Source organism: Miscanthus floridulus, chromosome 17, assembly GCF_019320115.1.
Source record: "Miscanthus floridulus cultivar M001 chromosome 17, ASM1932011v1, whole genome shotgun sequence".
In the NCBI taxonomy this organism is placed as follows: Eukaryota; Viridiplantae; Streptophyta; class Magnoliopsida; order Poales; family Poaceae; genus Miscanthus; species Miscanthus floridulus.
In genome coordinates this window covers 62834499-62852154 of record NC_089596.1, presented here as the reverse complement: position 1 = coordinate 62852154, position 17656 = coordinate 62834499, and the positions used below count along the sequence as shown (strand labels likewise).

The window sequence follows — 17656 nt, the reverse complement described above, 5'->3', positions numbered from 1 at the left end:
TTACTTGTGTTACAGGTGCCAAAGACCGGTAAAGGCAAGAAGAAGGCTCTTCCAGTGAACAAAGACAGGTTCATAAGCAAGATGTTCCTCCGTGGGAGTTCAGTCATCATTGTTCGGGAACCCAAAATGAGTATCTTGTACACGCGGAGGATCTTTTTGCTAGTACATTGCTAATTTGCTATTGAGTAGTATGTACTCCAAATGCTCAAAACTTGGGACTGGAAGATGCGACATTTCTTGAACCAGAATTCGCTATGTATGTAGGATTTAAGTCAGGATCTGAACTGGATGTTTCTTTGAAGTATTGACAAACCCCACTGCATGAATCATCAGTTCCAATCTGTGAGTCAGGTTGTTAATGGCACACGGCTGCCAGATGTATGCTTGGTTATTTTGAGTGCAATGGCAACTACCGTTTGCTTGAAACCCACAACCTTCACGGTCGAATGACACATTATTTTTACAGTTCAGTGGTAACAACTCATGATCAGCCAATTTTTGTGACTTATAACTGGCGCACAATTTGGGAAAAAAAGACACTGAACACACGTCAGGGCTTAGGAACGATCACTTTGGAAGAGGGGGTTCTGCTGTTATAGATCATTCCTTTAGCTTCTTGCATGAATACACGAAGAGCCTCAGTAGCAAACCAGTCAGTTGCATTCACCAGAGTCCAGAGTTCTACAAAATATCAGCTTTTTCGAGGCTTAACTTGAGGCGGCCTCAATAGGTGGTATGGTATGTGCAGCAATGGCCTCAACAACGACATTGTGCAGCAATGGCCTCAACAACGACATGCACACCTCACACACCAAGAAAACCATAAACACACACCAAAAAAACAAAACAAAAAAGGAAGAAAGAAAGAAAAACCCTTAAACAAAAAAAGAAGAAAGAAAGGAAAACCCTTGACACATATATAATTGATAATTGATGATCCATTGAAGAACAGAGTTTTTGAGCATAAACAGTTTGAAAGTTTTACATAACTGCAAAAAGAGATGGAATTTTAGCTTGTATGAGCCCTGCTACTAATAATCTTCACAGATCATGGATCTGTAACAATATTATTAATCACCAGATGCACCAACAGCATGCGATCCGGTTGCGAATGAGAGGGACCCTCAGACAAGCACCTGAGCTGCAGCTAGCCTAGCAATCGGAACCCTGCAGAAGGTATTTCATATAAAAAAAACAGTTAAGATTTTGCTGCCGTTAACATAACCGGGATGTAAAGAGATATACTTGTTGGATTGGATCATGATTTTATCATTTGACCAACCTGAAAGGGGAGCAAGAAACATAATCCAGCCCTGCCTTGGCGAAGAAAGCAACTGATGAAGGCTCTCCACCATGTTCTCCACAAATGCCCACCTGTTTACATACAACACCAAACAATCAAACCATGGTTTCTAAGGAAACGAAGTAATGTCCACAGATCCAGAAACTAACCTTCAAGTTAGGCCTAGTTTGGCGGCCCCTCTCTGTAGCAAACTTAATCAGTTCGCCCACTCCTCTCTGGTCGAGAACCTGATAAGTTTAAGGACATTCAAAAGTCAGGGGTGATATGCATAATACCAAGACGACATGAGATGCTCACATCTGTAAATGTTAGAAAAATACAAGTATGACCTCAGATGAGAGGGTGAGAGAGTTGCAACAGTTACCTCAAAGGGGTCATGTTGGAGGATACCCTGAGCCAGGTAAATGGGAATAAACTTTCCCACATCATCCCTGCTGTAGCCAAAAGTCATCTGTGTGAGGTCGTTCGTTCCAAAAGAGAAGAACTCAGCCTGCTCTGCTATCTGCCAGGTTGTGAAACCAAAACAACAATGACAGATTTCAAATTAGCATAGGAATGTGCAGATAAACTTCTTCACAAGTTTTGGGTGATTCTGAGGGTTTTATTACTAACCAATTCATTTAAAATATAATCTACAAAGCCAATCTAAATAGTCATATTTTAAATTTTCTGAAATAAGGGAGCTAGTTGTTTCCTACCTGATCAGCCACTAGAGCTGCCCTGGGAATTTCAATCATAGTTCCAATTTTGTAGCCAATAGTTTTACCCATACTGGTGAAAACTTTCTCAGCAACTTGTTTGATAACATTCGCTTGATGTCCCAATTCCTGGAAATATCAAATGTCAGTTGTCTAAAGGAAACTCAGGTCACTGTAACAAACTTAGAATATGAAAAATTATTTCAAGAAAATGAATTTGGTGGAAGACAAACTGGGTGTAAGTGACCAGATAAACGAAACTTACATGTGTACAGAAATTAGTTGTTTATGCAATTTTGGCATCAAATAGATTTTGTCATTTTGAACTGCAGAGATACTATATTATACATTAATACGAAAATAAAGAAGATGCATGCCTGTGGTGTTCCAACAAGAGGAACCATGATCTCTGGAAAAACTTCAACACCCTGGTTGGACATTGTTATAGCAGCTTCAAAGATGGCACGGGCTTGCATTTCTGTTAATTCAGGGTATGATATACCAAGCCTGAAAATTTTGGCAGTTCCAACATTAGTCAAGGTATACATTAATGTATAGTGACTTTGTTCTTTCTCAATATTTCACTAACAAGAAAACCTGCTAAATACTCCATAAAAATGCAGCTATAAAAGAACAGAGAGAACACACAACCAAATGGATCAGGCACGGGTGGAAACTGATTTTTTCTGTGAATAGAATAGCAGAAAACCAACCTGCACCCACGGAAGCCAAGCATTGGATTTACTTCTGCAAGCTTTTCAACTCGTTCAAGGGCTTCCTCCTCATTGGCTCCCGTTTCAGCACATAATTCACGCACAATTTCCTCAACATTCCCTTCTGGAAGGAACTCGTGGAGGGGAGGGTCCAGAAGTCGAATAGTCACCGAAAGTCCTGAAACGCAAACATGAAAGTTCAAACCAGTCCTGCACTTCAAAATAAAATACAGTCTGGACCCTGGAGTAGCTATCATTTATGTTCAAGCCTAATTTAGTTATTTATTCTGATATCTGTTTCTATGGAACATGTTGTTGCATATAACACTTGCATTCATTGTGATTTTCACTTACCATCCATAGCACGGAAAATACCCTCAAAGTCAGACCTCTGATAAGGCAAAAGACGATCAAGTGCCTGCTGCCTCAGTTCAACTGTGGGAGCCATAATCATCTGCCTTACAGCCTTAATCCTCTCATCTGAAGCAAAGAACTGCCAAAGTACAGGGGAAAGAAAAACATGAAACTATTTTCCTTGTCTAGAACAAAGAAATTAAATAAAGAAAGAGTAAAATGTCCGTCCCCTAGCCAAAATATGTTGGATGTAACTATAACCAAGTACTAAATAGATACCATGTGCTCTGTCCGGCATAGTCCAATTCCTTGTGCCCCATTGTTCCGTGCAGCCAATGCATCCTCAGGGGTATCCGCATTAGCCAGAACCTAGAACATATGCACAAACAATCATTTCATTTCTGATGAAAACTGCGTAATGTGGTTAGCTAGCTTTAATGACCTATCTAAATAGATAAACCCAATAGCCTTTTTAGCTGGTTTGAACTTCAAAAAAAGAAAATTGTGTCTGTGTTTTGATTAATACTAGTACATATTGGTTAGTATTTCTGAGATTTTACCTTGAGCTTTCTAACTTCATCCACCCAGGACATGAAAGTTCCCAGATCACCACTAAGGGCTGGTGGGGAAAGCGGCTGCTTTCCAAGGATCACTTCACCAGTTGATCCATTCAGCGATATCCACTCGCCTTCGCTCAGCACATGGTCTCCAATCGCTACAGTCTATAAATATAAACATAGCAAAGTAAGCATCTATATCACAATCTCACTACAAACTTTTACTTCTCAGCATGTTTTGGCTTCTGCATAACAAAGGATGATTAGTTGAGCATGCGCAAACAAGAATTCAACTCACCTTCTCAGCATCATTTACACGAATGGCTGAGCATCCTGAGACACAGCATTTTCCCCACCCACGAGCGACCACAGCAGCATGGGAAGTCATGCCACCTCTTTCTGTAAGAATCCCAGCAGCTGCGTGCATGCCACCAACATCCTCAGGGCTGGTCTCCGCCCTTACCAGAATAGCAGCTTTCCCTTGGGCATGCCATGCTTCAGCATCCTCAGCAGTAAACACAATCTGGCCCACAGCAGCCCCAGGTGAAGCTGGTAGGCCCGTGGCAATAACTTGATCCTTGTATGCCGCTGGGTTCTCAAACTGGTATTCCATAAGACAAGAGAGAGGGGAAAAAAACCGGTATCAATGCATGCATATCAACTACTACTTAATATACATACATCTAGGACACACACATTGATTTGATAAGCCGTTCATGGTTACAAATGATTACCTGAGGATGAAGAAGCTGGTCCAGGTGGCCTGGTTCTACCATCTTAATCGCTTGACGGCGCTCAACAAGACCCTCGCTAACCATGTCCACAGCAATCTTTACGGCACCTGTGCCTGTACGTTTTCCTGTTCTGCACTGCAACATCCACAGCCTGTTCTCCTGAACAGTAAATTCGATATCCTGCATCACACACACAACAAAAACCAAGTCAGCCTGCTGAGTTCATAGCCAAAGGAAGTAGAAGTACTACCTCGTCTCGCAGAATCTCAAGGCACAAATGCTAATGTACCTGCATTTCTTTGTAGTGGCTCTCCAGTATGTTGCAGTTCTCAACTAGCTCTTCATAAGCCTGTGGCATGACGTCCTTCATGGCATCAAGATCCTCTGGGGTTCTTATTCCAGCAACCACATCCTCACCCTGAATATATAGGAAGCAAATTGCATGACGCAAATTCATTATTTGACTCCACAACATGCATGTTTCGTTTACCAGGACATGTGTCAAGTAATGTGGTAGTAAAACAAAGGGAACATCCTGACCAGGCGTATTCATGTATGAACAGGATCAAGCAATGGATGGAAGCCTGACTGAGGTCATATATACCTGAGCATTGATCAGGAACTCGCCATACAGCTTCTTCTCTCCAGTGTTAGGATTCCTAGTGAAGAGCACGCCAGTACCAGAAGTGTTGCCCATGTTGCCAAACACCATGGACTGCACGTTCACGGCAGTGCCTACCAGGCCAGTGATCTGGTTAATGCTCCTGTACTTCTTTGCCCTCGAGCTTTCCCACGAGTTGAACACAGCCCGCACTGCTAACTCAAGCTGTTTCTTGGGGTCTGCACAAGGAAAACAGCTTCAGTATCGATCAGGAGACTTGTTTCATACAGACGCTGCTGAGTGACTGAGGATGGATGGATGGAACTGCATGCGTTTTTGCGGGTACCTGAGGGGAATGGCTCTCCCTTAGCTGTAAGGTAGACTTCCTTGTACTGACCCACAAGCTCTTTGAGGTCAGCGGCAGTGAGGTCAGTGTCATTCTTCACCCCCTTGGATTCCTTCATGTGCTCAAGCTTCTCTTCGAACAGTGAGCGGGGAATGTCCAAGACCTGGCCGGTAAATAAACAAACAGTAAAAAAGGATCCGTACGTGAAGCAGCAGTTACTACATTGGAAAAACAAAAATCTGATGAGAGCAATTTGAGTCATCGTTCTTTATTTCCTCGAGTCCGACAAACCAAAAGTTTGCATGCCGTATTATATATATGGTCTGTTTAGTTCGTAGCGTGAGCTTCAACACTGACAACGACCTCTACGTTAATTCTGGGCAGGAATATACATTCATTTGTGCGCGTTGGCCTACAAGGTTTGGTTTTCATCTGACGAAACTATGTTCACCTTTTGTTTTTTTTTCTGAAAAAGTCCCCTTTTTTACATCATCAATTTGCATTTGTGTGACAAAAACATGTTCCCCAGGTCATGGAACTGTTAAAGTAGTTTAGCTTTTATTAAAAAAAATAGACCATCCACAACATTAAATTATCTTTTTTAAAAAAAAACTTCATAAAATTTGCCATGAATTTGTAGGTGTTAGTACACTTTTCTAAAAAAATTATTAAACTAAAGAAATTTTATTTAGACCAAAGCTCAAGTTTGCTATAATTTGCAACTGGGAAAATACTCCTAGTATATACTGGTGCTAAAACAAGAGGAGCACTTAGTCCAATCGCTGTCTCCAACGCGTTTTTTTTTTTTTTTTTTTGAGGAACACCAACGCGTTTTTTTTTAATTGATATACATCGCGCACGATGACTGGCCTGACGGGCCGAATAATCCAACCCCCAAGGCCCAAGGCCCCAACCACGTTCGTTTAACCCAAGGATACGACGGCTGGCCCTACCTGGCCTGGCAAACAGACAAAAACTCCAGCCTTGGTGGACCCATCCGGCCGGCGGCCGCAAGCGCAGCCAGGCCAGGCAGCGACGGAGGATGGATCATGGATGGGTCGTCGATGCGATGCGATGCGCGCAAAACTAGGCATCCCTCTGGCTAGTGGGACAAGTAGTAGCAGTAACAAGAACCGGACGGAAATGGAACCGACGAGGTGCTGCGTCAGTGCGCGCGGCGCGGTGTTAGCTGCGTGCAATAGCAGGTAGTACTCACGACGTTGCCGAACATGTCGAGGAAGCGGCGGAAGGAGTCGTAGGCGAAGCGCTCCCCGCTCTTGGCGGCCAGCCCGGCGGCCACCTCGTCGTTGAGCCCCAGGTTGAGCACCGTGTCCATCATACCGGGCATGGACACCGCGGCGCCGGAGCGGACGGAGAGCAGGAGCGGGCGCTGCGGGTCGCCGAGGGTGGCGCCCATGTACTCCTCCACGAACTGCAGGCCGTCCAGGATCTCGGCCCAGAGCCCCGCGGGGAGGATGCTCCCGGCGTCCTGGTACTGCTTGCACGCCTCCGTCGACACCGTGAACCCCGGCGGCACCGACAGCCCGATGCTCGACATCTCCGCCAGGTTCGCGCCCTTGCCGCCCAGCTGCATGCGTGCACACCATCACCATCATGCATCAGTACGTATGTATGTAACAGCAGTAGTATGCATCGTCATCATCAATCAAAAAGAGAAGGAAAAACTTCGATCTCACCAGTTCCTTCATGCTCTTGTCGCCCTCGCTCTTGCCCTTGCCGAAGTAGAACACCCTCTGCGAATGGTCACATTGAGCGGGCGCCATTAGCACACGGCAAACAAACACTAGCAGTGCTGATCACTTGATCAGTGACAAATACAGAACAGAACAGGCGCTGTGTGTGACTGATGAATGAAGCAGGGCCCTGCCCGGGGGCTCTATTTATAGCAGCGGCGGCGGCACCCGAGCCTGGCGCCTCGAGTGACGTGACAGGGAGAGCGTGTGCATCAGCAGCCCAAAACTTGCAAGCATTTAACACTTTTTTTTTCTCATTCACAAACCCAGGGGGAGCCCCTTGTAAACAATAAAAGGCGGGATATTTGGGCACAAAAAATGGGGTGTTCGGCTGATGGCTAATTTCGGCTAATTCAATAGCTGAAACAAGCTGACAATGGATCGGCCGAACACCCTGCCTTGAGCAAAAATCCATGTTCTGATGACTTTTTGTTTATCAACATGTTCGGATGACTGGATGAGCTTTACACGTATACTATACTAGTAGAAGCAGTTGTTGTTGGCAAAGTTAGAAACGGTGTCAAGCAAGTGAACACACGCATGCCCCAGCTAACTAGATCGAGCGAGCATACATATCCGGACGCCCGCCGCGGCCACATCATCACCATGCTTGTAAAAGCCACTGCCGTGCCTTACCTACAGTGCCTGCCCCTTTCTGTTTCATCCAGGACAAACTAGTTGATGTGTGCACTGCTTGCTTTCGTATATACGTGCAGGTGGTTTTCATTTGATTTGTTTTCCAAAACACCCCTAGCTGCGCACACTGTTTAATTAACCTTTTTCCCGAATGAAATCGAGTGTAAGAAAACTAGTAGTAATGTGAAATTAGTGTCAGCATCTTTATCTTCGTCGTCTTCTTCTTCTTCATAAACAAAATTAGTGTGCGGAATATTCTTCTTTTTTTGCAACAAAATTATTGTGAAGCTTGAAAAATCGAACTCGATGGTCAGTAAATGGCCTGTCAACTACACTTCTAGTCTTCTAGCTTTGTTGAGAGTTGAGACTTGTGTCTCGCGAGTGGTGGGTGGCGTTCCGATCTACACTGGAGTACTTTGATTTGGCGAGCTGGTGCATACAGTAAGATAAGGCCGGATCGGATCGGAGTCCCCTGTCAAGCACACGGCGGCGGGCCATGGCCATGGCATGGCTGCGCGAGCAAGCGCAGCGGTTGAGCGGATAGCGTTGTTCGTCGTGTCAGGATGGGTCGTCGTTGCGTCCGCGTTAGACGATGATGGGATCGCAGCTCAGCTACACGCACGTCCCTGATCTCGGCAAGGATTATATTTCCCCCGGCCCTTTTATTTAAATTATCGTCTTTTGGCATCAGGAGCATACGTGCAATCGGATCCGGCCTGTTCGCTTGGGCTTATACGATTATATACGATCGTGGATTATAAGCTGAAATAGTATTTTTCTTTCACACTAAACCAATCAAACCAGCCAGCGGTAAATAAGGCTGATCGTTTCTTGACTGTTGACGACGTCACTTGAGGTATACGAGTAGCTGGACAGCAGCAATAGATGAGAAAAACGGTTCTTTTGGAAGTGAGTCCATAGTAACTGCTTGGTTTGCAACGTGCGCGGACGAGTTTACACGTGTGTCTGTATATATGTGTCTTCATCGGGCACCATAGTAACTTAGGCTCTGTTTAGTTCCACCAAATTCCTAACTTTGACATTATGCAAAAAGAAGATTCCTCATCACATCAAATTTGTGGTATATGCATGGAGTACTCAATGTTGACGAAATCAAAAACTAATTGCACAGTTTGGTTGTACTTTACGAGACGAATGTTTTGAGCCTAATTAGTCAACGATGGGACAATTACTACCAAATAAAAACAAAACGACACTGCAGCTACAGTGTAGCTACAGTGCATCTGGCGGCGCCAAATCGGCGCAACTAAACAAGGGCTTAGTAACTGCTTGGTTGGTTGGTAGTGGTAGGCTGGGCTGAGACTATTGCACTGGTCAACAGTTAGTTGGTTCTGCGCGTGTGTGCTCCTGTACTGTAATTTTTCGAGTCTTGTAGTACTACCAGTGCGGCGCACCGGCCGCGGAGCCTGTCTTGACACGCTACGCGCTCAGGGCGAAGCTAGTATAATTTAGGGGTGCAAATGCACTTCTAATAAATACTCAAGACTAGTTGGAGTAAGGCTAATAATCTAACCGATAAAGATCTGGGTAGCTTTCTCTTAGCCTACCTATACAGTAGTTAGCTCTTCACTATTAATACATGATCCACTTGTCTTTCTATTAAAGTTTTTTTTTGGTTCTTATGTCTAAGCTGGATGTAAGTTTACAACCCGCTTCTCTTCTTTCTTCTCTCTTCTCATCTTAAAGCGTGTTTCTCTTCTTTCTTCTCTTCTCTCTTCTTCACCTTAGCATTGCTATTATACTTGGTCTTATGTTTAACTATCCACGATGCAGTCTCACCCTCAGCTTCGTCACTTACAGTCACCGCACGCGATTGGGTGCGCGTGGTGACGCACGCACGCCGCGACAACCATCCGGCGCCCGGCGGGCAAGGAGAGAGCAGCACCGGCGGCTAGACGCTAGCTTCCGCAAACCCGCGGGCGGGCGCGCGGCCGTGCGTCTGTCTCCGCCTGGTATCCCGTCCCGTTCCCGTACCCCCGTGCCGTCACGGCGTTCGCGCGAGACGCAGAGCACCGTGCGTCCGTCCATGTGCCAGACAAGGGGGCAACTGCAGAAGCCACGAGGAGGGAGAGGGAGAGCGCACGGATGGCTGGCTGTCGTTTGCACGCGCCCGCACGAGCACGCTGCGAGCCGCTCTGCGGCGTGGCTTGGTAAAGTACGCTGCCCACGACCCACATCCATCCATGTGTTGCACGGTACACAGTAAATAATGGTTATAAACTTTTGGGCTGTCCACTCACAATTTTTATCCGAATTCTCCTATGTAAACACTAACTAAGGCCCGGTATATTCCCAAAAATTTTCACCAAAAACTATCACATCGAATCTTACGGCACATGCATGAAGTATTAAATATAGAAGAAAAAAAAACTAATTGCACAGTTTGGTTGGAAATCGCGAGACGAATGTTTTAAGACTAATTAGTCCATGATTAGCCATAAGTGCTACAGTAACTAACATGCGCTAATGATGGATTAGTTAGGCTTAATAAATTCATCTCGCAGTTTCCAGACGAGCTATGTAATTAGTTTTTTTTATTAGTATCCAAAAACCTCTTCTGACAAAATTTTTATTTCACGAACTAAACACAGCCTAATCAGGGCTAAACATGGTTTAGTGGAGCAAATTCATGCCCATGCCCGTCACCGTCAGGTTGTACAAGACGTGACTGACGCCGTCGATTCAGTTGGGCAAAGGAGTGGAGAGTGCGGTGGTACGCCGTTCGGAGCTTCCTATCAGTGAATGAATGAGGTGGACCGCTATGTATGACAACGGAAAAACGGAGTGCGTCCGTTGAAAATTTTCGAAAACTAGATCGCTAGGTAATCTTATCCCAGAGAAAAAACTATTTGCAAAACGTGTTCCATATTGTAATCAAATGGGGCAACTCAAAATGAGCTTCCCGGTTGACAAGAATGTATTTTTAAACACCTTTCCTCCCTTTCAGTTGCCTGAACATTCAGGCGATCCATCTAAATGTTCATGAACCAGCTAGTAGAAATTACTATGTTGATCACATGAGAGAATACTAGTAATAATTATCACTGTTGCCTGAAAACCCACTATATTTTAGACATCTAAAATATAGCAAATCCCATTTTTAAACGTTATCCGTTGTCTTACGGGTTAGTGGATTTGCATTGCCACACCGGAGCAATGCAATTACAGATTTACATCCCACGTACAGTGTCTAATAATTTTTAACGAAATATTTGGATCTGATGATAATCCATGCATAATCCTAGAAATGGCCTCCTCCACTCTTCCCATAAAAAAAATTGGGATGGGGATATGAGTAGTGCCTCTTTTTAAGCGGAATTATCATTTACAATGGTGTATACATTTTAACATACGTCAGCATTAGAATTTAGAATATTTCCAAGAGTCTCTCTTGAACTAACTCTCTAAATCATTAATTGGAGAATCATTTGAATAAAAATCGCTCTCTATATCTTTTCACGCTCTAATAGGTTCTCCACATCTCGTGCGCACTCTAGAGAGCCAACATCGCTCTCCATCTTTGGTTAGTGAGAAATCCAAAACAAAGGATGTTTATGTTTGAAGATCTAAATAAAGAAGGTGTTGTAGAGTATTTTTTTCACCAATATATAAATTGGGAAGGATATAAAGTCATAATTGGAGTTTGCTCCTATGGGCTTATGGGTCCTGTGAGGCCATGACCTTAGGATCCCTACATGACCTCATCGCAAACACATCAGTGAAGTTGAAACTTGAAAGTCCTGGGAGACAAACACTGGACATAACTGAGACAAGACAACCGTAGAAAATTTATTATACGAGTAGGAGTACCTCTCATCGGCATCTCTATGCCTGCCTGCCACCATTGTTGCTACTAATTAAATGGCTGCTTCTATTTGAAGCCAGAATTTGCCCCTGATTATTGTAGGTAGAATTTGTGGGGGAGGTGAAGATGCCATTGTGTGTGTGTCATTGGCACGAACGGGCAAAGAAAAATGCGCCGTATAAACATGTCCCCAGTCACTTGATTGTGTTGTGCCAAGTGAAGCGAACCTTGCTGAACCAACAAAAGTCCCCGTGATTTCTTGGATTTAGCCGCATAGATAGATAGGGAAAAAGAAACGGTACTTCCGATTCTTGTTTTTTAGCTGCGTCATCACAAGAGATCAGTGAGGCCACTTGCCGGATGGTCGAGCGATCTTGCCTACCGTAATAATCAAATTGCTAGGATGCCAAGGTGCACCTGATCTCATGGCTCTATCCATTCCGATCCGTGGATTCCATACTCGATTCCGTTCACATTCTTGATGTATGTGCGGATGTACTGAATGAACCATGGAAAAATGCTTGCGTGACCAGAGTTGTAGTTGTAGCATGATAGCATCGTGTGCTCGTCTGGTTTTGGCGAAAACCATGGGCATGGACGCTATGCAGTACAGAGAAAAACGTACTGACGGCGTCACTCTATATTGATAGTCGTGCGGCAGTTTGTCTTGTTATAATAAAAATTCCAAAGTGAAAGGGTACTGGTCTAGTGGTAGGATAGTCCAGCGGTACGCTATTCAACAGAGTTTAAATCCTGGTGTGTGCGTGTAGAGTGTGGGTTGTGTGCGTCATATATGTACTCTGTTAGAAAAATTAAGGTTTCCAAAGCATGGAACAGTTTGACAGTTCTGATTGAACATGAACATCATTGCTCTTCATTCTTAGCTAGCAAGATATTGGAATAGATGATTCTATATTTCGACATCCAATCGCCCGAAAAATATATGTGCGCGTATCAGCCAATCTGGATGTGGAAGGGTCGTAGGGAACTAAGAGAAGAATAAGGACTAAGGACATAGTTCGCAATACAGAATGATGATGGCCAGAGTGATTTGGAAATAGTTTAGAACTTCTGATGCAAAACTATCTCCTATCTTTTAGGAGTGAGATTTTGGAAGTGGTTGGAGAACCCAACAAATATGTTTCTAACTTTTTTAGCCACTTAGAAAACTCATTAATTTACTAATTACTTTTTAGAATTATTGGAGATGCTCTTGAGTTGAGAAAAAACTCACTCCGCATTTGACATGATTGAGTTGAGCCCTCTATTTGAACCAGGCTTGGGTTGGGCTCCGGCCATCGGCTACATTACACTACGAGAAATAAAAAGAAATGTGCACTCATGCTAGATTTGGGATGAGCCAAATTTGTTTGATGCCCGTTTTCCTTACCCAAACACCTCCAACAACTTGAATGGGCCTACCTTATGGGCCTTTTTTTGGCCTGACCAATTGCGGGCCAAGCCCAAAATGCTCTAGTCTAGTTTAGTCCCCACGTTTGGAGTAAAAAAGGAAGATCTTATTCCTATGAAAAATTGAATGTTTTGAACAAAAATTCCAACACTATGTTTGGGAGTTCTTGCAATCTACTAGCATAAACAGTTATAAACAGGTGTCAGTGTTGAGACCAGTTGTGAACAGTGTTTCACAGTAACCGAACAGTGTTAAAAGGCCCTCACCGGCCTCCAATTTAGTTGAGGGAGGGAGTATCTTAGTATCCTAAGTTGACTGGACTAGCCTACAACAGTTTGTTTGGTCCGCCGTCTAATAATTGGGTTTAAATTGAACCAAAGGTGCTCACAAGGACCAAAGATGCTGTAACTGTAACGTAACGGAACGGTCCCCAAACCGGCCCAAGCAAAACGAAATGGAAACATCGAACCCTCTGGTGGGCAGCTAGCGTTAGGGCAGATTGGACAGTGGGTTAAAGGTGGATATAAACTATTAGTGTCTATTAGCAACTCCAAACCTGTTAATGTAACTAATAGTTAACGACCTTCTAGCTAATAATTAACAGGTTTATTAGCAGGTCTATTTAGATTCATTAGTACTAATTTTAGCTACTAATTTTTAGTGCTAATGGATCCAAACAGACCCTTAGTCATGGAGACACCGGCTTGCTCACTAGGTTGGAATTGTCCATATGTTAGTGAGCTCGGAAATAAGCATTTCGGAAAATACTTATTCACCTCCACGCTTACGAGGACACCGGCCTTGACCTTGGTGGGAAGACATGAGCTCGCGCTCGATGTCGGGATCGACTTAGTGATGGCGTGTGTATACGTACCTAGGGATGAAAACGGATGGAAAATCCCGTCCTGTTTCTGTATTTGCAAGATCCTGTTCTGAATATGTGAAATTAGGATAGATTGTTTTTCTATTCATTTTTACGGAGTTCTGTTTTAATACGGGATGGACCTGTATTTATCCCGTTTTCAATTTATGCGCGATATGTGTAACAATCACATGTCCTTACGTTAGGCTAATATACCTATTAATCACCAAATATGAATGTTAATAACACACATGACATGCAAGTGAATATTAGACCTGTTTTACGTGTATATTTTTGTGTGAGTTTATATGTGCGTACTTGAAAATGTTAAATTATGTGATTTTAATTTAATTTTCCAGCTTTTCATCCGTATTTACGCGTTTCTCTGTCCGTTTTCACCCCTAAATACGTACCCATGCATGCCATGCCAACATGTGGGCCAACAAAATGCCTCGCGAATTCAGTTTCTAAGAGCTGCAAGATAAACCTTTTTCGTCGCAATCGGCGCGGCGTCAACGACCGCCCTCAGCGGCGAGCAATGCTGGCCCCGTCCCGCGCCGGCGTCGGAGCGGATGACGCTCGCTTTGGCGGCGTGCGGGGACCTCGGCGCCGCGACCGATCGGCGGGCGAAGGAGGTCGCATCCCTGGCCCTCCTGCCTTTGGAGCCAGGCTTCTGAAGGCAGATGGTGGCCCCGGAAACCGACGCTGCCATCCTTCCGCTCCCCTCCTCCTGCGCCCAGCCAGGGAAGAAAGGCAGAAGTCCATGCGCGTTAGCTCGTGCACGATGATCATATGGAGCAAGGAGAGAGAGAACGGAGAGCTGCTTACGTAGCGCTGCTGGCTGTTGTCCGCGTGGGCTGCCGAGCTCCAACGGAGCTCGAACCGAACGTGCGTGTGTGGCGGGAGCGCGCGCGCGAGGCAGAGTGAGAGCTCGCGGAAAGTTGAGCGCGGAATGCCTTTAGTCTTATACCGTCCGCGTCGAGCGACGGGGTTCACACGCGCCCCCATCGCAGCGGCTGCTCACCTTATCCCGTCTCGCGGCCTGTGGCTCCGGACGACGAGGCTCCTGGGTCCAGGCAATGCGGGAAGACCCAGAGAGCCTGATCCAGAGCTCCGGCCTCCTGGGCTCTGCCGCGCGAGTGGCTACAGTTTACGCAGCATGCTACGTCTATCAGTATTGGACGCATATGGAGTCGTGGATACAAGAATTTTTGTTCCAAAAAAACTCTGATAAGAGCGGAAACGTTTCGCTATTTTTTAATGTAAAATATATAAATAGAAAATGATGCATGTTAAAATTCTGAAAATAATACTACCAGCCTGTTCGCTCGTTGGTTTTAGTCAGAGCTTATCAGCCATGGTACAGTATTTTTCTCTCACAACAAACCAGCACTAGCCGGGCTTATCAGCTCAGAAACCAACCAACGAACAGCCTATACCTCTGAAGATGCAATTATGGGTTACGTGCCAGTTAAAGTGCTTCACATTTGACTAAGTTTCTTCTAATATATAGTATTCATATTTATGGCTCCAAATTAATTTATTATAAAATTATATTTCGTAATTAATCTGATGATATTTATTTAATATTATAAATATTTATATATTTTTATCTACAATTAGTCAAATTTTATATACTAGAACTTATCCTTTTAGAAATGGAGGGAGTAGTAGGTTAGCAATTTTGCCAATACTTGTAATCTTGCATCAGTGATGTCTTGCTCATCTTTTCAATATTTCAATTCTGTCAACACTCCAACACCCAAGCATATCCATTCTATTCTCAAAATCCAGTCGGCCCTTTTTTGTTGCCCACCTTTTACTGCTTTTTTTCCGGCTGCTCTGTGTCCGGGTTTTTCAGCCTCTTGTTTTCCGCTTGGACTCTCGTTCGGACTTTGCTTGGAGGTTGGCCTTTTGGTCCGGTGTTTTGTCTTCTCTTCGTTGTTTTTTAGTTTGGTGTTTTTTTTTCTTTTCATTGTTTCTCCATTCCGACTCCGTCCCGGTATTTTGTCTTTTTTCCATTGTTTTTTAGGTTGGTGTTTTCTTCTTTTCGTTGTTTCTTCATTCCGACTCCGCTCAGTTTTCTATCTGGTGTTTTTTCTTCTTCTTCCATTTTCCTTCTTGAACTCAACTCTGTTATTTTATTTCTCGTAAACGTAAACAACAAATAATAAATACAATAGTATGGTCTTTTGAACCATTGATCCTTCCATAAAAAATAGATTATAGTTTTGATTAGAAAGAAAACTCATTCTTATTAAAATATAGATCAAACCAGTGGTTTGACTAATCAAACTGTGAGTTAAAATCTTATAAACAGTTTGTTGCCTAATCTAGTCTAAAAAAATGTTGCAAACCCTTACGAGGATTGTGATGTGAAAAATTGAGGTGTCTTCTGTCATCATCATCGATGAACTTTTTATACATTAGTAATTAACTCTTTGCTGACTTTAACCAGATATTAGAATTACATATATTTATGGGTCCTCAAAAAAGTGACGAAACTTGTTGTTCCACTATGGCAACACATGCATAGTATAAAAATTAAATTTATGATATATTTCCTTCTAACTATTTTGTGCTTTGAGAGGGCTCCCACGTGGAAAATCTAGAGATGTCTCTCATCATAATCATAGGTGGATAGATCAATTCTTAATAAGTTGGCAACTAACTCCTTGCTATATTTAATCATATTAGAATTACAAATATTTAAGGGTCCTAAAAAGTCACAAAACTCGATATTTTAGTTGAGGCAACAAACGGATAGTAATATTTTAGTGCTTTGCAACCGGAGAAAACACATCTATCAAGGTTGTAACTTAATCCAATACAGGTTTAATAAGATGTTATATTTTTACCAACATCAACTTATATTATGAATATCATGATCATCATAAAAGAAATTTAGATTTGACGTTTTATAAAAAGGATATAACGACATAAATAGATATGTATCATTCCCATTATCGTTTATCATGAAAATTTGATAGTTTTTTCTTTCGTTACAACGCACGGGCATGTTTTGCAAGCATAATATTAAAAAAGCAAAGGGATTATTTCGTCCTTTTTTTACTTTTCATACTGGTCTCAAAATTGTCAAGGGTAAAAAAAACAAACAGCTTTAAAATTTTGAGAGAGGTGGGAGGATAAAAAAATCGGTTTTGTAAATGAAAGAAGTAAATCATACGACAACAAAAGTTGAGGGGTGAAAACTGAAAATAACTTTTCCCTTTTATAGCCCGGCCTAACTGTTGGGCCAGTCGCAAAAAAAAAAAAAAAAAAAAAAAAAAAAAAAAAAAAAAACTGCTGGGCCGCCTATGTCATCAACGTGTTTTGTTTAGAGGAAAAAGTCCACGTTACCTCCCTCAACTTTCGCGAAAGCCCACTTTTCCTCCCTGAACTTTAAAACTAGGCAAAACACCTCCCTCAACTTTTAAAACCATTCATCTTACCTTTCCTGGCCCTGTTATAAGCTGTTTTGAAGGCGGTTTTGTTTTTTATTTATTTCGGTTGAATCTTTGAAAAATCATAGTAAATCACAGAAAAATCATAAAATGGAAAATCTAATTTTGTTGGACTTCACATAAGTAGATCTACACAGTAAACATATAATATGGTATGCTTTAGTACAAAGTTTTTGCTATGACTTTAGATCTATGCTTTTATGTAATTAATTGGAATAATTCATAGCTGTAGTTTCTATGGTCCAATTATGATGAAATTTTTATGGTGGACTAATTATTGTATGATTGAACTACAGTAAAAATTTCATACTCATTCGATCTTGTATAGCGTAGTTATAGATTTATTTATATTTAACAAGCATAAACCTAAATGAAATTTACAACTAAGTTATACATG

The 17656-nt window shown here is 42.9% G+C and overlaps 1 protein-coding gene across 1 annotated transcript; it reads right to left on the bottom strand.

The window, feature by feature from the left end:
• Positions 1 to 920: 920 nt before the first annotated feature.
• Positions 921 to 14818, bottom strand: LOC136518491 (pyruvate, phosphate dikinase 1, chloroplastic-like). Its single transcript, XM_066512149.1, has 19 exons — positions 14624 to 14818; positions 14283 to 14525; positions 7004 to 7060; positions 6523 to 6894; positions 5307 to 5469; positions 4964 to 5199; positions 4649 to 4777; positions 4360 to 4539; positions 3924 to 4226; positions 3629 to 3790; positions 3348 to 3437; positions 3069 to 3207; positions 2715 to 2892; positions 2379 to 2508; positions 2002 to 2130; positions 1668 to 1805; positions 1453 to 1530; positions 1283 to 1374; positions 921 to 1167 (listed from the first exon to the last, which is right to left on the bottom strand). The coding sequence occupies exons 1-19, from the start codon at positions 14801 to 14803 to the stop codon at positions 1125 to 1127; spliced, it is 3042 nt and encodes a 1013-aa protein (XP_066368246.1). The 5' UTR covers positions 14804 to 14818; the 3' UTR covers positions 921 to 1124.
• Between the last annotated feature and the right edge of the window lie 2838 nt (positions 14819 to 17656).

Bases quoted from the DNA above. Each gene is read 5' to 3' on its own strand.
- LOC136518491 (XM_066512149.1), bottom strand. From the start codon at position 14,803: ATGGGGGCGCGTGTGAACCCCGTCGCTCGACGCGGACGGTATAAGACT. The intron at 3,438-3,628 runs GTAAAATCTCAG...CATATGTTCTAG, and splicing joins ATGAAGTTAGAAAGCTCAAG to GTTCTGGCTAATGCGGATAC. The intron at 1,168-1,282 runs GTTGGTCAAATG...TACCTTCTGCAG, and splicing joins GTTTCTTGCTCCCCTTTCAG to GGTTCCGATTGCTAGGCTAG.